At 39.3% G+C, this 27,055-nt stretch overlaps 2 protein-coding genes across 2 annotated transcripts in view; one reads left to right on the forward strand and one right to left on the reverse strand.

The window, feature by feature from the left end:
• The window catches only part of SUSD5 (sushi domain containing 5), a 76,216-nt gene extending 61,442 nt beyond the window's left edge, over positions 1–14,774 (reverse strand). Inside the window, exon 1 of the mRNA XM_044678195.1 lies at positions 14,395–14,774. Coding sequence (XP_044534130.1) covers positions 14,395–14,774 — 380 coding nt within the window. The remainder of the gene's footprint in view (positions 1–14,394) is intronic.
• Positions 1–27,055, forward strand: part of CDK6 (cyclin dependent kinase 6) — a 1,314,442-nt gene that overhangs the window by 584,968 nt on the left and 702,419 nt on the right. The window lies entirely within an intron of this gene.

The following is a 27,055-nucleotide window of genomic DNA, read 5'->3' on the forward strand; positions in this document are numbered from 1 at the left end:
TGACATGACAAATATGGCCAAAAGAAAGTTGATATCCAAGATTAGTACAGAGATGGTTTAAGGACACCTACTTGCCTTTGAACTCAAATCACTTTGCCCAGATAAAACAGCTTCCTTGGGTATTGAAAGAACTGGTGAGCAGGATTGAGGTGGCACATTAAAGCTTTTGGGAATCGAGAGGGGAAGTGTAGGACTGGAGAAGTAGAAATGTCTTAATTAAAAAAGAAAAAAAGGGAAGGAGATAGAGTTTGCAAAGTATAGATACATGAACTTCACTTTGCTTCCTTGGAAGATTTTTTGAATGGATAATTAAAGAGACAATTCAAAAACACCTATAAAGGAAGGCAATGACTATTAAGAACCAGCTTGTTTTCAGCAAGAATGGTTTTGTTGGACTAATCTTTTTTTGTCTTAGTTGCTAAATTAGTAGATAAGGATAGTTTTGTAGAAACGGTTTACATAGATTTTAGCAAAGCATTTGATTTTTTTAAAAAAAGGATCCTGTACTATTCTTGTGGAAAAGATAAAAGGATATACCCAATTAAATGGACTTGGGACTGGTGCCATTAAAGGCTGGACTCAAAGAGTTGTTAAGGATTCTGTGTCAAGTTGGCAAGATATCTACAGCGGAATGCTCCAGGGATCTATTCTTGGCCCTTTGATGTTTAATGTTTTTATCAATGACTTGGCTGAAGGCATACTCATAATTTTCAGGTGACACAAAACTGGCTGGGAGACATCATTAACATACTGAATTACAGAGTCAGGATCCAAAAAGATCTTGACAGGTTAGAACTCTGAGCTAAATTCTAATCTAATAACAAGAAATTTGATAGGAATAAATGTAAGGTCTTGGAAAGTTAGTTTCATAAGTACTGAAGGGTAAGAGAGACATGGTCAAACAAATTTACCTGAAAATAAAAAAGATTCACGGATGTATGTGTGTTTATGTTTCACATTCACAAACTCTCTGTCTCTGACTCTGTCTCTGTCTCTGTCTCTGTCTCTCTCTCTCTCTCTCTCTCTCTCTCTCTCTCTCTCTCTCTGGGTCTCTGTGTGTGTCTCTCTCTGTCTCTGGGTGTCTGTGTGTGTCTCTCTCTGTCTCTGTCTCTCTGTCTGTCTGTTCACTACACTTCTGGTTTCTGCTTCCTCAGCCCTATGGGGACAAAGATGCTATGGGGACAAAGAGGTGTAAAAATAGCCCTTGCCCTCAAGGAGTTTACAATCTAATTTCAGGGTTTACATTTAGGAAATGAAATAGAGGGGGCAGCTGGGTAGTTCAGTGGATTGAGTGAGAGTCAGACCTAGGGATGGGAGGTCCTGGATTCAAAATTGACCTCAGACACTTCCTAGTTGTGTGACCCTGGGCAAGTCACTTGACCCCCATTGCCTAGCCCTTACCACTCCTCTGCCTTGGAGCCAATACACAGCATTGACTACAAGACGGAAGGTAAGGGTTTTTAAAAAAGGAAATGAAATAGAGAACAATAAAATATTGAAAACTATCTAACTGTCATTTCCTCCTCCAAGTAGTGATTATAAGTGTTAAATAGCCCTGCTTTAACTGAGGAGAAGGTGATTTTTTCACAGGATGATGACAAGTTTGTCCTCATATTGACCAAGGAAAGAAGAGATGAAGTTTAGCAGCAGTATGGAAGTACTTAGCACAGTGCCTGGCACATAGTAGATGCTCAATAAATGTTTCTTGATTGATTATTGATTGATTGATAGAATCCTAGGACTTAGAATCCTAGAGAGGGGAAAGAACTTAGGTTGTTGTGAGGAAATGAGAGCTATTATTCCTTTTGTTATGAAAATTATTTAATAAAAAATAATAGCTTTTGTTTCACTGCCAACAGCTCATCTTTCAATATTACTATTGTCTTGGTGATGTGGGAACACTACTATCTCAGAAGAGTCTGTTTTTTGAGCACAGGTCTGCATACACAGTCCCTTCCCTTCTCTGGCCTTTTTCATTGGTTATCTCTCATACCTGGAATGTTCCCCATGTCAGGCTTCCCTGGTCTCCATTGTCTCACCTCAAACTTCACTTTCTATAAGAATTTTCCTTAATATCAGCACTTTCCCCTCTGAAATTTCCTCCAATTTCTCCTTTCTATATCTTGGATGCGCATCATCGTTTTCCTGCCATCTCCTCTCTTAGAATGTAAGTTCCTTGAGGGCAGGGGCTTCCTTTTGCCTTCCTTTGCAGTCCTGGTACTTAGTATGGTGCTGCACATAGTAAGCACTTAATAAAGGCTCACTGGTTTGACAGGTCTGGGACCAGCCATCAGCAATCTTGAGAGATGGATAATTCTAGCTTTGGTGATAGTGAGTTTGAGAGTTCCAGGATTCCTGGATCAGGGTTTGCTGCTCAGCAGGAAACAATCCTAAAAAAGACACCACTTCTTAGAGGAAATGACTACCAACAGGATCATCCATCACTATCCACTGCTGCTAACTAGACTGTTGGGTTTTTTTTGGAGAGGGGGACAAGGAAACCCACATTTGATAGCAAGTATTCAAAGAACTGTTAGATGTGTTCTGCTTGACTCTCAAGACAAGAATTCAAGACCAATGGATAGAAACTACAAAAAAGTGAATTTAGTGGTTGTACAAATTTAACTCCCAGAAGGCCCTGTTGCCACTAGACCGATCCTGGTCACAATAATAAGCACAGAGTACTATGTTCTCTATAGCAATTGAGTGTTCTACTCTACACCCTGGGATGCTTGGGGAACGCTGTAAAATTCTCTGATTATAAGAGAATAGCTGCTCCTATCTTTCACTCCTATCTCTTTGTGGCTGGCAACTACTGGTCTCATTAACATATAATGATGATGGCCAGTAGAGATTGAGCCAATCAGAATCACGGCTCTTAAACACCTATCAACTGGGAAACCACAACTTCCTTCCTGGATTTGCTTGCTCTATTTCAGTGAACCCAACTCCTACAAATTTGTAGGTAAAATGAAGGCAAATACACTCAGCATGGCTGACTGCATATAGTGTTAAATATTCACAATTAAAACATGGAGCATGTGACTATGCCTCAGTTTCTCTCCCAAATCAAAGTTGTCTTTAATTAACTAGATCCCAAACCTCTGAGTGTAGGAAAGATGACTTTGATGCTTTCTCCTCTGTCCACAGGTAAAACCTCACAGCACCTGCATCTTGCTGCCTAATTCCCATCGTTACACCCCCCCCCCCAACCTCTCCCTCAGCAGGAAAAGCCTTACTTCTCCCTCCTAGCTTCTCCCTCTCCCCTATCCCTACCTAGTTACAATAGAAGACTGTTGTGGGAGGGCAACAAAAGGAATAAACTTTCCACTGACAGGAGCTGTCCAAAAGTCAAATGGGATGATCCTACCCATCTCCATTGCTGAGGAGATTTTTTGTTTGTTGCAGAACAGTTTGAATGAGATTGATTGAAATACCTTCCTGCTCTGAAATCTTTTTATTCCATGAAATTCAAAGTTTATCTAAGATACAGTTCCTGCCCTCATAAAGGTTACAGCCTAATTGGGGAAACAAAATACATAAAAAGAAACTAGAGAATGAGATTCGAACATTTTTTTTTAGTTGATTGGTGCCAATAACAGCATTAGGATCTGTGAAAGTAACAGTGAGTTGGCCAACTCCTCTTTCTATCTGATACATGCCTCTGGAGAAATAATTTCAGCCAAAATACCAAGTTTATCCCGTGCTTTCTCTTTCATGTTTCAAAACAGAGACAACAAACAAACAAACAAATAAATAAAGCCGTTTCTATCCCATGAAACAACAGCACTAAAATCGCACTGCTTTTAAAAAGTTGATTAGAACCTTTGAATACTCAAATATTCTTTTTTTAAACTGTTTCCTTCTGTCTTAGAATCAATACTGTGTATTGGTTCCAAGGCAGAAAAACAATAAGGTCTAGGCGATGGGGTTAAATGATTCACCCAGGGTCACACAGTTAGGAAGTGTCTATGGCCAGATTTGGACCCAGGACCTGCTGTATCTAGGTCTGGCTCTCAATCCACTGAGCCACCTGGCTGTCCCCTTCAAATATTCTTTTAGAGGTATGTTGATGTGTCTAGATTTGGCTCCTATGATTTTATGCTCCATCTAAACTTGTCTCCTAAATGTTCTTTAGAGTGTGTTATAGTGGAAAGTGGAGTGAGAAGGATTAGGCTTCATCCTTGGCTTCATTACTTGTTACTTCTCTGACCCTGGGCAAACCACCTTCCCTCTGTGGACTTCAGTTTTATCATCCTTAAAATGAGAGGGTAGTCATAGATGGTCCTTTTCAACTTTGGATCCTATTACTTTAAGATTTCTAAGATTTGGTTGCTAATAGTACTTATTTGGATAGGGCTGGTCAGGGGCTGACTGGAAGATACCTAGACTTGTCTTTTATTAAAAAGCTAATTCTAGAGGGAGCTAGCTAGGTGGCACAGTCGATAGAGTACCAGATCTGGAGAAAGGATGTCCCAGGTTCAGATCTGGCCTCAGCAAATCAGTTAATCCCCATTGCCTAGCCCTTATCACTCTTCTGCCTTGGAACTGATGCCTCATATAAATTCTAGGACAGAAGGTAAGGGCTTAAAAAAAAAACAAACAAATAGATTTCACATATAGATGATACGGTATGAGACAAAAGTAATCCTATAGTTATAGTCTGGACATACTAGATCCCTTCCCTAGAGGAAAAGAAATAGTCAGAATAATTGATGAGACCATAGATACAGTTGTGACACCAAAAAATTTTTATCAATCAATTATATGTGTATGTATGTATATATATCTGGGGGACCATATATATGTTGGTCCTACTTAGAGTGGGTGTGCTAGATTTCTGGAGTCTGCTTATCTTTGAATGATGCATTGGCCATGGACCAATGGCCTACTAGGATCTAGCCTAAAGTTCCAGCACCAGAACCAATCAATCATCAATCTATAAACATCTGTTAAGTGCCTACTATGTGCCATGCACTATGCTAGCCAGCATTACAATTAGAGATGAATTGGAGATGATTAGGCTATGTGTATCCTCAATAGCCCCTTTCCTCTAGATTGGTTTATAAGCCAAAACAAAACCTACAGTTAGATCAACAGAGTTTGAGGCTCTGCTTCTGCCTTAAAACAGGGGCTGGCAAACCACTGAGGGCCAAACCTGGCTTTCAGCCTGTTTCTGTACTCTTTGGGAGCTAAGAATAGTTTTTACATTTTAAAATTCAATAAAACTTAAAATGTAAAAAAAAAACCAAAACATCCTTAGCTCAGAGACTGAACAAAAACAGGCGGTGGGATAAATTTGACCTTTAGACTTCAGTTTTCCCTGCTTTAAAATCTCAGATTGGAGGGTTGGCAGGATTAGACATTTTTATTAATGTCTCCAACTCAAGTTTTTCATCCAGACAAGGAGAAGACCCTGGGTCCTTTTTGGTTTTACCAAGAGAATAAATACAAGCTCCTAACAAACTGGAAAAGCTTTACTTACATGCCTAGCAAATAGCCCTTAATGTATTTTCTTTAAGGTCTAGACTAGCCACATTGGGAAGGATTGTCACCTGGCTGGCGATCATGAAATCAGTCTTCTTAGGCACAGTGGGCTTGCATTCTACCCACACCAACAAAATGGCAGATTTGTAGTAGTCTTGGAGGAGCATACTTTTCATGAATACAAAAATATTGTAAACATAAAACATAAAGAAAATTTTTTTCCCCATAGCTGCTTGAAGCAATGAAAAGAATACTGAATCAGGAATTTCAAACAAGGGTTTGAATCCTAATTCTGTTATTTATCGCTTGTGGAATTCTACGTCCGTGACATCAATTCTCTGGCCTGGTCCATAATAATATCAGACTAGATGATCTCTCAGGTTCTTTCCAGCTCTAAAATCTATGATCTCTAAATGAATTAAGTAAAGTATTAGCAAAGGTATTTAAAGCCAAGAAAACAAAAGTGGGTTTTGGTTGTTTTTTTTTTTTTAATAACCTTTACCTTCCATCTTAGAATTAATACAATGTATTTGTAAAGAGTGGTACAGGTTAGGCAATGGGGATTAAGTGACTTATACAGCTAAGGAAGTATCTGAGGCCAGATTTGAACCCAGAAACCTCCAATCTCCAGACCTGGCTTTCTATCTACTCAGCCACCCAGCTGCCCCCAAAAGGTTATTTTCAACTGGGGGCATCAACAAAAGTTTCATTTGGAAATAGAGGCTCACCTGTGGTATGTTACCCTTAACCACTAGATCCCACCCCTCTTTGCCAGTGCTCCCAGCATTGCTCTACACAATGTTCACCAGGGTGGTGGTTGTTTGTCCTTCATTTTCAAAGAGGACCAACGGCATCACAGGATGACATCTTAATTTGCTGGTGAATTAAATTTAAGTGAGTGAGAGTTACACAAAGTCCTCAGCCTCACTTTCTCTTCCAGAGTCATGGAAGAAGCCCAATGGCAAGTCAAAAGGACTATTGTTGATGACCCAAAATGATCTTGGCCTCTGAAGTCTGACCAAGCTTTAAGCTTTCCACAGTGTCTGTTTCTTCTACCTTCATGGCTATTAGAACAAACGCTCATCCACCCATTCTGCCAAGGGGATTTCACATGCTTTGGTAGATCATCCCCCTAACTCATCAATGGTTCTGAAGTCCATTGGTTATCCTCAGTCTGGTTAGGTCATCCACCAATACAGTTTTACTGGAATGTCTGGTCACTCTGTGCTAGAGAGCTTCTTGGAGTCACAGGTGAGCATTGAGTAAAGGGTGGCCACCAAAGGTGGATAAAGAGCCCTGAAAAAGGGTCCTCACACCAGAGGTACTTGTGCTCCCTGAACACCCTCTTATCCCCAGCCCACCATGGTATACCTCTATAGAAAGGGAATAGAATAGGATCAGGCTACAAAAGGCCTGCCAGGTAGCAGCCAGTTGAAGAAGGCTAAGCAGGTTGGATTTTCTTTGGTAGCCAGTAGGAATCCCCCAAGTTCTGAGCAGAAGGGCTAAACATTTAGGCTTTGGAAGGCTAGAAAAAGATCAGTCCTAGCTCTCTTAAGTCAAGTTATGTTTCTCCTCCACAGCTCAAGTCAGATCCAGCAAGCTGAGAGGTAGATATAAATATCCCCTTTGTATGCTCCCATGTGCAAAAGAAAATGTCCTTCAAAAATCAGCATGAAAATATATCACTCTTGTTTGCATATCTAAAAATCAATCTTGCGTTTCTTTTGCTTATAGGGATCTGGACGTCCAGGTCCAGGACTGAATTCAAAGCCTCCTAACAAATCTAAATGAAATGTCCTTTCCCGTGACATAAGGTATAACCTATGAGTTCCAAACCCAAAAGTAAGCCAAAGTCATTTACAGACTCCAAATCCCCAGATAATACAGACGAAATTCTAGTTATCTGGTTACATGAAAACCTTTCCTATTTTTTTGCAATATGGAAACTGGCATGAATGGGTGTATTTTGTTCACAAACAGAGGTTGCACTGATTTGATGCATGGAAGTCCCGAGTGCAGGAGATAGGACTACTCTTTGGAGTTGCCTTTTCAATCCAATTCCATAAATATTTATCAAGTGTTCCTGAGGAATAAGGCTGCTAGGTCCCAGGGAAACAAAGACACTTTTGGAATTGCTTTGGGGAAGCCCCATTTCTTTTAATCTGGCAAATCATTTCTAAGACTTAGTTAACTCTCCACCTCATTTTCATTGTTTTTCAGTCATATCTGACTCTTCATGACCCCTTTTGGGGTTTTCTTGGCAAAGATACTGGAGTGGTTTGCCATTTCCTTCTCCAGCTCATTTTACAGATGAGAAATTGAGGCAAACAGGGTGAAGGGATTTGCCCAGGGACACATAGCTAGTAAGTGTCCAAGGCTGGTTTTAAACTCAAGAAAATGAATCTGCCTGATTCCAAGCCTAGTGCTCTATCCACTGTGCCACCGGGCTATTCTGCCTCATTTCTCACATGAGGATATAGAGGACCAGAGAAGTCATTCCCTTTGGGCTTTTCACCTCTCTCTGGACTCCTGACCAATGAAGGGATTAGACTAGATTAGTGATGGTGAACCTTTTTAGAGACTGAGTGACCAAACTGCACCTTCATGCCACATGTGAGCCTCTCTCTTACCCTAGACGGGAGGAAGGAAGTGCTCCCATTGAGCTGCTGGGCAGAGGGTGGGTGATGTGAGAAATGTCCTCAGGAGTTCATGGAGAGGGGGAAGGGAGCATCCCCTGCCAGCATACATGCCATGGGTTTGCCAACACAGTATTAGATCATCTTGTCACTTCTTTTCCCCTTAGACTCCTTAGTTCCCAGTGCCCAACTTAGGTGCCATTTCCTGACCTCCCTGGTTGTTAGCTCTCTTTTCTCAAGTCATCTTATATTTATTTATGTGTACATAAGCTTTCTACAGGTATAACCTGTTTTGTTTTGTCTCTGTACCCTCAGAATTTCTCCCAGTGTTCTAATAAATGCCTTAAATAGACTTGCCTAAGGTCACACAAGTTGTCTATAGCAGAGCCAAGCTTTGAACCCGGGTCTCACTGCTCCTTTTATTATACCCCCTGGCAGTAGCAACCTAACATGCTTAGGCTATAATGGAGAGACACCAAAAGCTGTTCAATTCCCTTAAGTACGGATAGAAAAGTGGAAACTGATGCTATTTGGAGATCCTTCCCTAAATATGGGGAGACATTTCTTGTTGAAGTATTAGTCAGGAGATTCAAAGCTCACAGATGATTTCCTGGACATCTCTACACCAAGTTGCCTGGGCTCAAGCCAGCATCCTCGTCTAGATCCTACCTTTCTCCCCAAAACTCCAGACTTCATCCCTGACTCTTAACAGATAAACTTTCACCTTTTATTGCCCAGAACCAAATTCTAGGCCACTTCCTAGGCATCTCCACATCCCATGCTTCTTTCTAGCTTTCTTTTAAGTAGGTGTGTGTTGGTTTTTTCCCCATCTATTAAAATGTAAATTCCTTAAGGCCAGGGACTTCCTTGCTTGCTTTATATTTGTATTTTTTATATTGTACAATATATACAGTACATATTTTTATATTTCATAAGAATCCTAAATATTTAGCATAGTGCCTGGCACATAGTAAGCATTTTTAAAATGCTTTCTCTAAGTATCACAGATTCCCTGACCTTTATATGCTATTTCTTTCTATTATAATGTAAATCCCTTAAGATCAAGGACTTCTTTTCTTGCTTATATTTGAATTTCCTGAATTTACCACAGTGCTTGACACATAAAAAAATCCTTTATCTACCTATCATAGATTCCCTTATTCATTTAAAAATTTTTTAATTAATTTTTTTTCAATCTACAAGCATTTATTCCTTCCCCCTTGAAAACAATAATGATGACTCTGAAACAAATATGCATAGTCAAGCAAAGAAAATTCACACATTGATTATGTCCCAAAATATGTTTCAATCTGCATCTTGAGTCCCTCCCATCTCTCTGAGGAGGGTAGTATCCTTTATTAGTATTATTTCTCTCAGATCAGCTTGACTTGTTCTTTAGTTCCTTTTCAAGAATAAGAAAAGTCCAACTTTATTCCACTAGGACCCTCCCAAGCACCTGCCCCATGGCCTTCCCTAGCATCTGCAGCCTTCTTCCCAATCACTTTAGCCACCCACTACTGATTAGCAATGGCTTAAGTTTCAAAGCTTTTTCTCTTAAATCATCTCATTAGGGGGGGAAAATACCACTCACCCAACCTCCTAGGAGCAGACAGCTGGGTTTGGGGAGTAGGGGAGGGGAAATAATTCTTTTTTTTCTAATGCCTTTCTCTCTCTGACTCCCCTAAGTTCTCATGGGCTTGTCAGCCACTTAATAACCACTGGGAAATGAGCTAGAGAGGCTGTTCAGTGGCTGGTGGACCCAGGACAATAGACACTAATTGGTTCCATTATAGATAGTTTCAGTAGAAAGACCTTGGAATGAATGAACATGAATATGAATGGATTGATGCTATCCTTTGACCACTTAGAGGTGGTCCTTCTTAGAAAAAGATGGATGGAAAGTTCAAATGAGGGAAGCTTGCCCTGGCCTGACAGTTCTGAGGCCAAAAAGGATCTGACTTTGGGATGTCTCATTATCGGCTGTGTTAATTACACCAAATACCTGGCATATCACAGCCAGAGGACCACTTCCTTTATCCTGAGCAGGTAAAAGTGTATCCAGAATAAATAAGAAAGAATACTGATTATATTTGCTTTTCTATCCACACTTTCCTGCTCTCCATTCCCCTTACCCACCCCCAACACACACACACACACACACACACACACACACACACACACACACAACACTACAAGAAAGCAAATTCACTTCACAAAAGGAAGCAGAGAACCAACCAGGATCCTTTAATCTTGGATCTTCAGCTTACTCCTTGGAGTTTCTATTTTGTTTAGTTTATTGCTTGTAGCAATCTTTTTCTGGTCTTTGGAGAGCAGACTTGAAAGATATTATTAGTATTCTCGTCAAAATAATTGTTTGCCATCAGTTACTGTGCTGACTCTCCCTGGTTAGGAAGGATGGGTTGGTGTAGACAAAGCTGCCATTAACCAATGAAATTTCTTACTACTAATAGTAATTTTAAAAACATTTCTGCCAATCGTTTCAGCTTCTTACAAGACATTTTACCAGGTCTACAAAAACCACAGCAAGAAGACTGGTTGGAGTTTGTTTTTGTTTCTGTTTTTTTTTAAACCCATACCTTCTGTCCTAGAATCAATACTGTATATTGGTTCCAAGGCAAAAGGGTGATGAGGGCTAGGCAATGGGGATTAAGTGACTTGCACAGGGTCATGCAGCTAAGAAGTGTCTGAAGCTAGATTTGAACCCACGTCCTCCCATCTCTAGGGTGGGTATCCTCTATCTACTATCCACTGATCCACTTAGCTGGCCCCTGGTTGGAGTTTTAGTGCCCTTTCTCCTCCTCTACCTCCTAGCACTTTTACAAAGCATAAAAATGGTCAATAAATGGACACATAAAAATGGCCAATTAATGGACTGGCAGCCAGGTTGAGTATGAGGAGAAACCTGGGGCTGCCTAATCCATAGACTACAACTCTGTTCTGGAATAATCAGGAGTTGGCAATGGCAGCAATAGCTTGGACTATACTCATGATTTAGGATAGACTTAAAGAATGTTGGAGCTGGAAGCTACCCCAAGGACTGATCATCTCAATCAGAGTCATAACTAGGGTAGAGTAATCAGTACTTTATCCAGGATGCTGGAATTTAGAGGGTACCAAAATTGAAAAGACTATATTAATTTTAAAAGTTGTTACATTTTAGACAGCTTAGAAATTCTCTCCTTTCAGACAACTTAGAAATAACTGAGCTTACCACTTAACAAGAATAATTAATCTGGAAACTACCAGATGGTGCCCTTTCAATAACCCCTATTTCCATCCCAATGGCCACATACCAGGTGAGTGTTTCCTTGGTCCAGCCCTCTCCCTCTCCTCTCTTCACCCACATTAGTCTCTCTAGCAGCCTCCTCTTAGGGTATCTGAAAGGTATGTCCTTTCCTCCCACTTTGTCTTATTGTATTTCCATATCATGAATTACAAAGTTGATTTAAAGGCACATTTCGTACTATGTACTTTGAATGGCTGCTTGAATCTAACTCATTTATTTTACAGATAGGGAAACACGGAACCACAGAGATGAAATGACTTTCTCAGGGTCACACTAGCATAAAAGCAATCAGTCCTCAAGTTTTACCTTTTAGTAAAAAAAAGAGGGAAGCACAAACTTTCTAATTTCATTTTGAAGAAAGGGAGGTGCTTCTGAGCATTTTGGAGTATCATGTCACTATGTGAGAATGCTGGTCATTTAGTTGAGGCCCAAAGCCCCAACTTCTATCTAAAATGTGAGTGAATAGGGTTCTCTACTTTGAGGTTTCCTAAAGCTTCAGATTACTTCCGAAAACAATCATAGAGATTTATTGCCAGCACCCCAAAAAAGCTACGTGCCTCTTTGATCTATAAAACCTGGGGGATGTCTGTAGTCACTGACCATACCAATAATTTTTTCACCATCTATCCCCCTAAAGGGCAGTGGATAGAGTGTCCAACCTAGAGTCTGGAAGACTCATCTTTATGAGTTCAAATCTGACCTCAGACACTTACTAGCTGTGTGATCCTAGGCAAGTCACTTAATCTTTTTTACCTCAGTTTCCTCACCTGTAAAATGAACTGGAGAAGGAAATGGCAGACCACTGTACTATCTTAGCCAGGAAAACACCAAGTGGGGTATGAAGAGTTGGCCACAACTGAAAAATGACAGAGCAATAACTTCCCCTAAAGAATTTGACCACTGGTACAATGGATGGTTTTCAATGCAACCAGGAACATAACTTATCACTGACCAGAGTCTTTGTACCTTTATTTCATTGAGTTTCTTTGTTTTCTATATGAGTGGCATTTAGAAATCATGCTTCACAACAGTAGGTTCTTCCCAATTACTCTTCAGAAACTTTACATTTCAGCAAGAAACACCAAAGAAGAAATTAGATCTTTGGAGATCTGTTTTTTATTTTGTGGTGTAAAAGGGTCCCTGAGAAATTTCCAGCTGGGTGCCCAGAGTGTAAAGGTAACATCTCCATCTTGATAAGTGATAATAAATACTTTGTTCTCTGTCCTTAGTCTCTCTAATATAGGTCAAAACAATTGAAAAATGTTTTCTCAGAATCAGAGAATAGAAGGGACCTTAGAGATTATCTAATTCAAGACTTTTGTTTTAAAGAAATATTTACATTCAAGACTTTTGATTTTAAAAGGAAATAGAAGCCAGGAATGATCAGTGATTTTCCCAAGGCTATCCATGTAGCTTATGACAGACTTAGTGTTGGGTCCACTGACTTGCATAGCTTGAAAAACATTAACAAACATGAACATTTCCACATTCAAAGACAGAGAGAAGATTGTATAGGTTACTATGATCTCTTTCGCATACATAGTTTCTTTTGAGACTATGCTAAAGATAGCATAGTAGTAACAACATTTTCCTGCTTGTCTGTGATCCCTTCTGAACCCTTCCAGTCTCTTCTGTGTATTTTTAAATTTTTCATTGACATGATTTTCCTGTTTTTACATTTACTTTTTCATCTCAAACACTGTGCACCCACTCCCACTGCAAAACTCTTTCCCTCTAAAATAAAAGCCTCCTTTTATAATAAATTAATATTGTCAAGTCAAACAAATTCGCACATCTGTCATGTCCGAAAATGTCTATCTGATTCTGTGTCACTACCAAGAAGTGGGCAGCATATTTTATCACCAATTCTTGGAGCTAGGACTAGTCAGTTTTTCTTTCCCTTATACTCGAATCCCTCTCATTAAGGACACAGATGAAANATACTAAAAGTGTGAGACAGAATAGCTACCTCTCTCAATTATTACAAATTATTACTTGTCACTCCCCATATACTTGATAAATCCAGAACGATTATTGTCTGATACAAAAATGGAATTTTATTTTTTTAGCAAATGAGTTTTAGAAAGGTATTTGCATTATGAGTTAATTTTTATACCATTCAGATATGAAGAAGGCTTGAATTCACATTTAGAAGAGTATGCTGGGATACAACAGAAATCTCTCTCTGTCTCTGTCTCTCTGTCTCTGTCTCTGTCTCTCTCTCTCAGTCTCTGTCTCTCTGTCTCTTTCTCTGTCTCTCTGTCTCTCTCTGTGTGTCTGTGTCTGTCTGTCTGTCTCTCTGTCTCTCAGTCTCTGTCTCTCTGTCTCTGTCTGTCTCTGTCTCTCTGTCTCTCTCTGTCTGTGTCTGTGTCTGTGTCTGTCTGTCTCTCTGTGTCTCTGTCTCTGTCTCTCTCTCTCTGTCTCTGTCTCTCTCTCTGTCTCTCCCCCACCCCTGACAAAGATTTTTCTCTCCCCATAAGCTCTGGAGACAACTGAAACAGCCCTAAAATTAGAATTATTCTTTTTGACGGACCAATTTCTGGCCAAATGATGAAGTCAGTTTCTAAATGGAGTTTGTGTCAGTTAATCTGGGGTTTGGATTAAGTGGTTTGTGGGCAAATAAAGATGACCTATAATACTGTTTTTACCCTATTCAAACTAAAAAAAAAACAACCTTCCTCTCCCTCTCCTTTCCTTGGTCTCTGTTTTATTTCAGGGTTTGGTTGGTTTAGTTTCTACTTGGAAATGCTTCCTACAATCCTCATGCCATAATTTCTGTTTTTTACTTCCAGGAGAAGTTTGAACCATTTGTATTGTGTTCATACAACATGCCAATGCCATTTCTGAAATTGGCTTAATTTGATCAGATGTTCACACATGCAAGTCTGTGTGTGTGTATATGTGGTATATTCAGGTGGCAAGAATATCACAAAATCATGCGCCCAGGGCAGCAATGTATTTGACTCAGCTTTCAGAAGCCCTGTGGCATAGTTGTCTCTGTTGAAATCTTCCCTGAAGGGGAACTGGAATTTCTCACTCCATATCTGGAGTCTGATAAAATGCTGGGGAACCTGGGCAAATAGCCTCTCTCCTTCCCATTCCCAGAAGCCATCTCCCTTTCGGTTAAGCCCCAGAGGTACTTGACCATCTGGATGCAGGTCATCTTGGAGGTTGGTCTTAAAGCCTCCTGACCACGTCAGCCCAATGCAGTCCAGTGAGGCAAAATTCCTAAGATGGTGTTCTAACCAAGCCAGCCTCCCTGGTCTACGTTCCTCTGAGTTCTTCTTCTCCAAAGGAGTTTTAGCTAAGTGGCAGATTGGAGAGAACACTGTGCCTACATCCATCCTGAAGATCTGAATTCAAATCCAGCCTCAGATACTTGCTGATTATGTGATCCTAAGCAAATCACTTAACATCTGTCTGCCTTAATTTTCTCAACTATAAAATGGGAATTATGATCTATAATATAATATAAAAATATTATAACACAATATTAAATATTAATTATATAATAACAAAATAGAAATCCTGACTCACGGGATTGTTGTCAGGATCAAATGGGATAATATTTATAAGACACCCAATAGAGTACCTGCCAGATAATAGGTATTAAATAAATGCTTATTCTCTTCTCTCTTTCCTGTCTCTTTCAAACTGCTCTGATGAGCAGCCTCTTCAAAGAGAATTATAAATACTGCCATGAACTAGCTGTGTCAAAAGTGGTTTGGAGAATCAGAATTTATCTCAGAACACACAGATCTGGATTTTTACTGGCATAGGGAAGTCCTCAGGAAGAAACTCCTCTCACATACCTTAGAGTTTCTGAGAATTGTCTGGGACATGAGCTGGTTAAGTGACTTGTCCAGGGTCACACAACTAGTATGTATTCCAGGCAGGATGTAAATGAACCGAGATCTTCTCCATGGCTGCCTATCTACTGCTCTGCCACCAATCAAACATATACAGACAGACATTGACATGAATGTAACCCTCCTTATGAGGCAGGGGAGCCCCAAATGCCTCACAGTAGATGGTTTAGAAAAACAACAACAACGGGAAACTCCAGACCCTGTGCAGATGCAGAGATATTTGTGTATGGACATATGCATGTGTGTTGTCACATCAGTGGATAATGTTTCCACATTGGGGTTTCCCTGTTCCAGTAAAATCACCAGTCTACATCCTGTCCTCCCCAAAGAAAATCCTTTTTCATTTGTGTATTTTATGCAACAAATTAAAAAATTAGACTGAAAAGATGAAAAATCTGTCCCCCGCTTCCCCATCTCCCATGGGACTTCTGAACCCTTGCCATTATTCCTGGGTCAAAGTTACATACAGAAAAGCAAGCAAAAGCTTCTGAAATCCACCAAGTCAAGAGCTTCAGGTCTAGAATCTGGGTTAGACTCAGCCAAGGGCTGGTTTGATGAGCTGGGCTCATACTGTGGCTCGGTTGCTTTGAGCATAGTGGCTTGATGACTCCTGCCTGCCTGGGAGTCCTGTTACTGCCTTAGGAAGGCTGTGGGGACTCCTGTTGAATTTCCTCCTCTTGGCTTGCTTTATAACCTTCCAGGCATCAGGATCCAGACTTTCATCCCCATCGACCTTCATCAGGGATTCATAAAGCAAAGTGGCAATCCAACAAGAATAAAAAGAAAACTGACTCAAATTCATCAAAGGGGAACAAATGATCTTGTGGGCTGAGGCTCAGCTAAAATCCTCAGTCCTGCACACATCGCTTCCACAGGGTCCAGAGGGACACGAGGCACGACCTGAAGCTCCAAGATCTGCTTAGGGAAATGTCTTTGTGGTTGTTGTTGCTTAAAAAAAATTTTTTTTAAACCCTGTTACCAAGACAGAAGAATGGTAAGGGCTAGGCAATGGGCATTAAGTGACTTGCTTCTTTCCCTGATGATGCCTTGCTTCTCTGTCCCCAGGTGTCAAGGCCACCTCCATGGTACCCCCTTCTTAGACTATATTTTACACCTTAAATGTCATGTAGCCCAACCCTCTCATTTTATAGATGAAGTAACAGAGTCCCAAAGAGGCTAAGAGACTTGGCCAAAATCACAAAGATATTCAGCAGCAGAACTGAGATTCAGTTTAATTTAAATTAAAATTAAAATAAAATTATTTAAATTAAAACATGTTTATTTTATAATAAAAGAGGAAAATGAGTCTCCCCCTGGGAGTTATTTTAGTAGACAAAATGGGAGAGGAGTTGAGCTAGTGGCTAAACCTGGATCCTTCATTTCAGGCCCTGGATTTTGCCACAGACTTGCAGAAGTCATGAAATTATTCACATCTTGCTTTTTCCTTCCAGTAGAGAAATAAACTTTTCTTCTGGAGAACCAAATGAGAGATAAGGATTTAAATCTTTATTAAGTGACTTTGGATCCTAGTATGAAAAGAACCTCCAGAAATGAGAAATCAGTATTACTTCCCCAGCCCTCTGCTAACATGCTTCCTTTCCCAAGTAAGATGAATGCTATTATAACAATCTTGGGAAATCAAGACTTTTACCCTTCAAGAATTTTTTTAAAACAGCCCTAACTCATGTATAAAAAATAAGGAATATTTTTTTTCCCTTGGGCAGACATTCTGAAGCATGGCGTTCATGGAGGTGTTAGGTTTCACCAGTATCTGAGCCTTTTGCCTCAGGTGGTAAGGAGGTAGATGAAGCTTGCTACCATCTTTTCAAATGCTACTCTTTTGGAGGGGACGTGGCAATATTGGGACACTAATGCATTGTTGGTGGAGTTGTGAACTGATCCAAACATTCTGGAGAACAATTTGGAACTATGCCCAAAGGGCTATAAAACTATGCATACCTTTGGATCTGGCAATACTACTACCGGGTCTGTATCCTAAAGAGATCATAAAAAAGGGGAAAGGACCTACTCGTTCAAAAATATTTATAGCGGCTCTTTTTGTAGTGGCAAAAAATTGGAAATTGAAGGGATGTCCATCAGTTGGGGAATGGCTGAACAAATTGTGGTATGTGTTGGTGATAGAATACTATTGTGCTATAAGAAACGATAAGATGATTTCAGAAAAAGCTGGACAGGTCTGCAGGAACTGATGTAGAGCAAAATAAGTAGAACTGGGAGAACATTGTACACAATAACAGCAATATTGGTCGATGATTATGGGTGAAAATTTGGCTACTCTCAGCAATGCAATGATCTGAGACAATCCTGGAGGATTTATGATGGGGAATGCTCTCCACTTCCAGAAAAAGAACTGTTGGAGTCATCTTTCACATTAGCTTATTTATGGTTTTAGCTTGGGGTTTTGGTTTTGTATGAGTGTGCTCTTACAACAATGACCAATATCGAAGATGGTTTCGCATGACAATAAAATAAAATTAAAATAAAACAAAATCATACTAAGATTTCTGAGGAAAAAAATGCTACTCTTTGAGGATAGCCACACCATTGCTCTATCCCATTTGCAGAGTAATTTGCCAGTCAGTCAACATTTGAAGCCTAAGGAGCCAAACATTGTCAGTCAACTTGTAAATGGCATGCTAAAAATTTTGGACAGAAACCAGGAAGATGTCACTTTGTTTAAGGCATGGTCCTTTTTCTTTATGGGTACTAATGCCAAGTTTTTACATGGTACAAATTTATCCCTTATTAAAGCCTTAATTTTCATTTCTTTGGAATACCAATTTTTTAATTTATCCATAAGTGTGTATGTATATGTGTGTGTTTTCTTATAAATGGATTACATATTCATATGCTCCCAGAAGTCAGGAGGCAGCCTATCTCATTTGGGAAAATTTTTCTGGACTCTGCCTCACAGAAAACTTTGTATATGCTCCTCAGTGTGATGACATCACCCAGCATTGGATTCTGACTTGTTAGGTAGATATACTTCCCAAATGCAGGGTTTTAAAAGAAAATGGAAATCTCCCAAGGGTTAGCTAGACTTAACATCTTCCCTACTCTCTCCTTGCCAATCCCATCACTTGTTTTCTTTTCCTTTCTTTTTTTTTTTCAAACTGTTACTTTCTGTCTTAGGATCAATACCAAAATATTAGTTCCAAGGTAGAAGAGTGGTAAGGATTAGGCAATGGGGGTTAAGTGACTTGCCTGGGATCATATAGTTAGGAAGTGTCTGAAGTTAGATTTGAATTCAGGATCTCCCATCTCCAGGCATGGCACTCTGTCCAATGAGCCACTTAGCTGCCCCCATCACTTGTTTTCTTAATTTTCTTTTAAGACCTAGCATTGTCCATTAGGGAAACTTTAGACATAACATTTAGAATGACAATCTGTCACAATTTTATCTGATCACAGGCACAGGTAAGGGAAATGCAATTTAACTATCCCATGTCACAATGTAGTCTTGTACTAGGCACCATAATAGACAACTGTTGTGCTTGGAAGGAATTTCAGTTCAAATCTAGCCTCAGACACTAAGTAACCCTGGGTCAGTCATCTAACCTTTCTCAGCCTCAGTTTCCTCATCTATAAAATGAAAGGGTTGGGCTTAATGACCTTTAAGATCCATTCTAGCTCTAAGGCGATGATCTTATGATCCTGTGTGCCAATAACAGTGGCATATCTGTCTAACTTTGATTAGCAGAAAGTTTTGTGATTAAATTTTTGTTCAGTTATTTCAGTCATATCCAGCTCTTTTTGACTCCATTTGGATTTTTCTTGGCAAAGATCCTAGAGTGGTTTGCTATTTCCTTCTCCAGCTCAATTGACAGATGAAGAAATCATGGCAAAGAGAATTAAGTGACTTGTGCAAGGTCACATAGTTAGTAAGGGTCTGAGGCCAGATTTGAACTCAGGAAGATGTGTTCCTGATTCCAGACACAGCATTCTGTCTACTGCATCACCTGTGGCTAACTTTACCCCAAAAGCTTGACTTGCCCCTCATATCTCCTCCTACTGACCAGAGAAAATCTGTTCTAGCCAGGCTAGCTTCCTTGCTTTGTAAGCCCCTACACAAGATGCTTATTTCCCACTTTCTATCTTTTTTGTTGTTCTTCTTTCCCCATGGAATGTGTGCCCTTATCCCCTTCACAAATCAGAATCCCACCCAAACTTCAAGGGTTTGCTAAAATCTCTGTGGTAGATAGGCTTGCCTTTGTGTGTTTTCAGAGTGGTGGTACAGTCTAATTTGGGGGTGATGGCAGCACAGATCCTTCTTGTATTTCTCGTCTTTCCCTTAGTTGGAGAGGAAAGCTTAGATACTTAGTGATTAAGTAGGAATGTGGGTTGAAACACCCCAAAGCCACCATGCAATCAAGGATATTTTAACTGACTGATGGTGAGCCTTGGACTTGAGAAGGCCACCCATACAACTGAAGCTTAAAATGGTGGAGGAGGAAGGCCATTTTTTTCAAAAGAAGATTCCATTGTCTTCTGGGATCATGAGGGAGCTGTGTTCCTGGTTATAAAGGTGTTGAGAAGGCCAGCTAGGCTTGGAGGAATTTTAAATATTCAGTTAGAAAGCTTAGGTTCCATCAAATTTTGGGAAAGGGTACTTTCTTTTACATATTACAGATGTGTATATTCTCTGTTCCATTGATATTTTTTTTAATTTGTTTTTTATCCAGACCTGTGATTACATCAATGCGGTTAATTCCTGGAGTTATGGACTCTCACCACAGATAGGGATCTGCAACTAAGCACCTTGGAGAGTTGCCTGGGACATTGAGAGGCTGAGTGGCTTCCCTAGCTACACAGTTACTACATGTCCAAGGTAGGATCCAAATCCCTGTCATCAGGACTCCAAGAAGCACTGGACCTGGAGTTGGTCAGTGGGTCAGTGGGTCAGTGAACAAGCATTTATTAAATGCCTAATATGGGGGTATACAGAAAGGGCAAAAGACAATTCCTGCCTTTGAAGATCTAATCTGATAAAGACCAAGGTTCAAATGCTAACTTAAATACTATCTATGAGCCCCTGGGCAGTTAATGTTTCTAAATTTATTTCTTCCATTTGGGTTTGGGACAGTTAATAGTACTTCCCTCACAAAGCTGTTGTGCAAATCAAATCAGATGCTGTATTGTAGAAGTGCTTTGTAAGTCTTGAAGTCCTATGTGAGTTATTATTATTATATTATTATTATTATCATTACCTAGAGGAGCATGAAGGCAACTCCAAGACAACAATACACATAGAGGTACTAGTTGAATTGAAGTCATAAGATTATAGGATAATGGCTTTAGAATTAGAAGACCCATTGAGTGCAAATCCCTTGTTTTATAGATTAAAAAAAAACTGAGGTTTGGTGAGTTTAAGTGACTTGCCTAAAGTAAATATTGGAGACAGATTTCAACTTCACACTTTCCTGATTCTAAGACTAAAGGTCTTTCAATTAAATGATCTAGTTGTTGCTTAATGAATAAGAGTGAATGGAAAAGAGAATAAGCATTTATGTAGTGCTCATTATGTGCCAAACATTGTGCTGGGCCCTTTAAAAAAATACAGGTATCCCTTCTACATCATGAATTTCCCCACTGCAGTTTTAGTATATCAAGGGTCAACATAAGACATTAAATGGAAATCTGGGGGGAATTTTGCAGAAGTCTCAGACAACACACAAAGGCTATTAGCTAGCACAGAAAAAAACTTTAGGAACTCAAAAATGTATAAAATATATAATTTATTTTAAAAGAAGAGAAAAGTTGAAGTTTGGGAAAAGAATGAAAAAGCCAGCAGATGACACCCAGAGGCTAGAAATGTAGAGTTATCTTAACTTTGACTTAAATATCTCCTATGGTCAAATACTTAACCCAGATTTTACAGCAAGGTTTTGTAAACACTCCATAAAAGAAAAAGAAGAAATTCAGACTTTTTTGTAAGAAGAGGGGACCAAAAAGTTTTACACAGATTTTCCAAATTGTGGGATCATGCCCCTAACCCCCAAGAGTTAGAAGGGATACTAGTATTATTTCATTTGATCCTCACAACCACCCTGGGATATGGGTGCTGATCTTTATTATCCCCAGTTTACTGTTGAAAAAAACTGAGGCAAACTTGCCCAAAGCTCATCCTCAAAGCATTTTCAGCTTGGTATATGCTCTGCCAGAGCTTGTGCTCCATTACCAAATGCCCCTTGAACATCTCCATCTCAACATGTTCAAAGCAGAACTTGTTACCTTTCTGTCCAAATTCACTCTACTATTGTCCTTTCAGGTGCATAAATTCACAACCCCAAAGTCCCACTTGGTTCCCCCCTCTCCTTCACCCCTTATATTCACTCAGTTGCCAAATCTTATCATTTCTTTTTGTGCATCTTTAACATCTGTTCTCTCCTCCCCACAGACACAACCACTGCCTTAGATCAGAACCTTATTACCTCTCCCTGGACAATTACAATAGTCTTCTTATAGTAGTTAGGTGGCTTGAGAGCCAGGCCTAGAGATGGGAAGTCCTGGGCACAAATCTGGCTTCAGACATTTCCCAGCTGTGTGACCAGGAGTAAGTCACTTAACCCCCATTGCCTAACCCTTCCCACTATTCTGCCTTGGAACAGATATTTGGTACCAATTCTAAGACAGAAGGTAAGGTGTTTTGTTTTGTTTTGTTTTGTTTTGTTTTGTTTGTCTCCTTATTTCAGGTTTCTTCTCCTTCCAACTCATTCTTCTGGCTATTAAAGTAATTTCCTGAGGCACAGATCTGACTCTGTCACTTTCCTACTCAACCAATTCCAAGGGCTCCCTATTATTCCTAGAATCACTTATCAACTCCTCTACTTTGCATGCAAAGCTTTTCACAGCCTGGCCCCAACCTTCCTATTTAGCCTTTTTTTTTTTTTTTACATATTGTTCCCCTATACATACACTATGGTCTAGTCAGACTGACCTGACTGTTTCTCGCATGTGACACTTTAACTTCCCTTTCCATACCTGAACTGCCTTATGTCCAAGAATACACTCCCTTTTCACCTCTGCTACTTTGAAACTGTAGTCAGCCCTGCGCTCAAACACCACCTTCTTTGGCTGATTGTTCCTGGTCCTAACTGGACTGATGGTGGCTTCTCTCAAAATCTCCTTATCTGTTCTGGATCTTCCTAGAGATCTACATATTCTCTCCCCCAACTAGACTGCAAGGAGCTTGAGAACAACTACTGTTTCACGTTAGACTCTCCATCCTCAGTATTTTTCATCTTGACTTTTCTCTTGGATGACTCTGGAAGAGAGAGTGAGACTGATGACCTTGTGCAACTCTGCCTCACTTAAATCCAATTCACAAGCAAGTCAAGACAGTACCTGTGATGTCATTGGTCTTCTTCAAAAAAAGAAGGATGAACAACAACAACCTTGCATATAGTAAGTGCTTAATAAATGGGTGCTGATTGATTGACTGGTTGTTTGAGAATTCAGGGTCACCTCTCTGCCTTTTCAGGCATTAGAAGAAACTGGTAGAGATTACAAAAAAAGAAACAAAACAAAAACCTAGCATTTGGCTAATAGCATTGTTTTTCCTTCTTTTCTCACATCGTTAAGTGAGAGTTTATGCTTTGGGGAACTAAATTATAATTGCTTCCCCATAAAGAAAAATAGCAGACAAAGAAGCAGTAAAATGACAAAAGAAGAAGTTGTTTTTGAGCTCATCTGCTGGGTCTTAGATCCTCAATGGACTTATAATCACTTCCTTCTACCTATCCAAAAGGAACAGCTGCTTTCAAAATGACTTGTCTGAAAGAATCAATACTACTTTCTTATTAAAATAAGAAAATGAACATTTGCTACTCAAAAAAAGCCTCAATGCAACTCTCTCAATGTCTTTTCATCTTGTTGCTCATGCTCAGGCACTTGGCGATGGATGGGTGGGTTGGGAGGGGGCTTGAAGAAAAATACTTTTTCCCCCATTTTTTAAATTGTCATGCAGAACACACTTCCATACTGGTCATTGTTGTAAGAGCAAAGTCATAAAAAACCAAAACCCCAAATAAAAAGCATAAGTACACTGATGTGAAAGACAACTTCAGTGGTTCTTGGAGAAGAATACTTTTGACAGTCTTAGGTGAGAAACTTTAAAATAATGACTAGAGGTAGGATTTCTTTTTTAAAGGCAGACTTTCTTCCCAATTACTTTCCTTTCCATTCAAAAAGAGAGAGGTAGTAGAAATCAAATGTCCAGGAGAGAACTAGAGTTCTTTCTAGATCCAGTTTTCAATTTTCTTTATCTTTTGTTTACAAAATGTCTTTTTCTTCCATTTTCTATCTACTCTGTCTTTTCCCCTCCAATGGAAATATACATGTATACAGATACAAATGGTACATATATACTATATATATATATAAATATATATAAATATGTGTGTGTGTGTGTGTGTGTAAATGAATGCCTCTTTTCCCTTCATTTTCTGAGGGTTGCTCTAACTGCTGACTTATTTGTTCAGATCATTCAAGAATCGTTACTCTTGAAATATTAGGGGCTTTGGTCTTCCAAGTATGCTAATGTTCATGGGTATTCTGTGAGCCCTCATGAAGAGAATGCAACCCACTGTGATTCATTCTATTTTCTTCATCCAACGGGCATTCAGAACTGGCTTCTTTGTTCCACTGGAAACGTACATCCTGACTGAACAGCAGCATTAAAGTTTTCAGCAAAAACTCAAGTTAGCAACATTTTTTTGAGTTCTTTATATGTTTTTCAAGCTGCTAACCCAAGGCAACTGGCTTTCCTATTGGAAAAATGAAGGTCCTGGATTTCCACATGACCCACCCACCCCTTGCTGAAACCAGCTGTGAGGGCGTTTCCTTTTGACCCACAATTTTAAAAAAAAGTGTCAGGTCTGAAACCTTGAGAGATTCCACCTAAATCAAATTCTGAAAGAAACACATGCTTTTTGCTACCCAAGAACAAAAGGGGTGATGGAGTTGGGGGTGGGGAGTGAAACCTTAACTGATAATATGTCCTGACACCCTATTTATCAGAACAACTTAGCATTTGCAAAATACAATTGGATTAGACAGATAAAGCAGCAGCTAAGAAGAAGGTACACTAGGGAGCCAGAATGTGAAGAAGAAACTTCCCTTCTAACCCTATGGGAGAGTGTAGTCACTTGACAGGAACCAGAATTTAAAGATCCTATTATTGTCGTTATTATTGTTATTGTTATTATTATTATTATTCATTCAGTTTTGTCCTGGTGTATGTTTACATGTTATTTATTCAGTGAAATAGTATGGGTGTCCCAAAAGTCTTAGTTCAGTGATTGCACCAAGATTTGGGAGGGCACCCTATATAAGGCAAAATATTCTCCTTAGCTCAGATCTGGGTTTTCTTTTGACCCTCACAGCTGTAAGATGGTGGAAGTAGAATGTAATGCTGAAATAATAACAGGGCTAAAGGGTACCTATCTATCAAGATACTAGGCTGACAACTGCTTTCTGGATTTCCCCAGTGCTAGGTGTCAACAAAGAGCTAGAATGGGAGTTGGGAAGACCTGGGTTTGAATCCAGCCTCAAATACTAGCTATGTGACCTTGGAGATGCTAATTAACCTCTGGACCTCAGTGTCCTTCTCCATAAAATGGGTTAATATTACCCTCTACCTCAGGGGGGTTGTTATAAGGACCAAATGATGTAAACTCAAGCTATTAGAATGACAGAGTTGCAATAAATGCCATGACAGAATTCTTTTATCCTTCACCTTACAGAGGTGAGTAAATGAAGTAATAAAGCACTGCTGGGTTTGATATATTAAATTGAGGCTTCTTAATAAAGATACCTTCCACTTCTTCAAAAACTCTATATACCACCTGGCACATATTAAATATATAATAAATGCTTGTCAATTGACTGATTGCTGTTGAGAACTGAAGGCTTTCCCTTTCTCCCTTGATTCTAGAATGGTCCCTCTGTCAATTATGTCCAGTTTATCCTGTCTATAGATGTTTGCATGTTGTTTCCCATCATTAGACTGTGAGCTCCTTGAAGGCAGGAACTGTCTTTTGCCCTCCCTTGTATCCTGAGTACTTAGTATAGTGCCTGCCACATAGTAGGAGTTTAATAAACGTTTATTGATAGATTAACCTTACTGAAATAGATTTGGGAAATGTTTCCTTCTTCACATTTCATAAGACTCTTCACTTTTATATAAAAGGATAACTATGGGAAATTAATCAAACTCCTTCCCATATTGGAGCCTAAATAATGATTTGATTCTTGCTTAACATCAGATAATCATCAGATCTCTACTTTCCCTGGTTCTGGGTAACCCCAGCCACAGTGAATGGTGTTTTTCTGTGGACAAGGTCTAATCCTTCCATAGGTTCAGCACACTGGAGATTGTTCTAGAAAAATCTTAGGTTGGGTAGTTATCAGTTTCCTATTGCCATACCTTCTAGCTAGCCCAATTAGAGAATCATGGATGGAGAAATGTTAGCCAGGAATTATACTTCTTTAAACTCTCCCACCTTAGAACTCTTCTTGGTTTCCTACTCTCTTAGGGGAAGGGGATATTATTTCATTATTCGTTTATAAGAGTGCACAAGTAATATTATGGAATGTTCTACAACAGGGATTTTCCTTGTTTTCTTGTCTACACTCATAATTAAATGAAATGCTAAATTTCAGTTAAAGGTGAGTGAAAATAAAAATGTTTTATCTTATCTGTCAGGTGGGAAAAATAATGCTTGCTTTACTTGGGAGCATAGATTTAGAGTCTGAAGAGAGATTATATAGCACAGATGTAGAGTAGGGAAATAATTTCTATCTAATTTAGTCCAATACTCTCGTTTTACAAAAGAGACAAATGAGGTCTAGAGAGAGAGAAGGGAACTTGCCCAAGGTCACATGAGTAGTGAGTGACAGGACTGGGATTCAAACTTGAATCATAGACTCATAAACCTAGAACAGAGTTAAGTATCTGAGTCTAACTCTTTAAGGTCCAGGGAGAGTGACTTGCCCAAGGTCACACAAGTCACATCAGAGGCAATGTTTGAACTTTAGGACTCTAACTGCCAAGCCAAGGCTCTTTCCATTGTGCCCACACTGCTCTAGACTGAAATCTCTCTGTCTTTCCTCTGTACAATAGTTATTTCATAGTACTGATAATGGGGATAAAAGGAGAATATGGCATTTGATGGGAAAGCTACAAAATCAAAAGTTCCCTATAACTATAAAATATTTTGGTATGAGTCCCCAAAGATATGGACATTGAGAAATTACACTAGATTATATCATCAAAGGGTTCTTTCCAGCTCTAATCTTCCATGAATCTATGAATTTATGTACTTATGTGTTTATGTACATAGGTTAAATTTTGTTTGTCTCAAGATTTAAGTAGAGTGCCTTCCAATTCTTGTTTATTCATATCTCCCATGGAATAGACCTGTTCTTGAATTTTTTTAGTCAAATTCTGGTAAATAAAACTATCTTTTTCAGCTAACTTACATTATCATTTCAGAGACAGTATTCCCTTATTTCTGACTAATTTTTAACTAGCAATGACCCCATAAACACTTTTCTTTTCTTCTAATTCATCCTCTCTAACACAACCTCCATTCCTGAGCTATTCATAATTAGATGATCAAACTTGACCTACTATTCATAGAAATACTTAGTAAGGAAGAGAATAGGTCTTTGAGATAAATTATTACCCTAATTTGTGTATAAATATGTTTGGTACAGGAAGGAGAGAGAGAGAG

Source organism: Gracilinanus agilis, chromosome 5 (assembly GCF_016433145.1).
Source record: "Gracilinanus agilis isolate LMUSP501 chromosome 5, AgileGrace, whole genome shotgun sequence".
Classification (NCBI taxonomy): Eukaryota; Metazoa; Chordata; class Mammalia; order Didelphimorphia; family Didelphidae; genus Gracilinanus; species Gracilinanus agilis.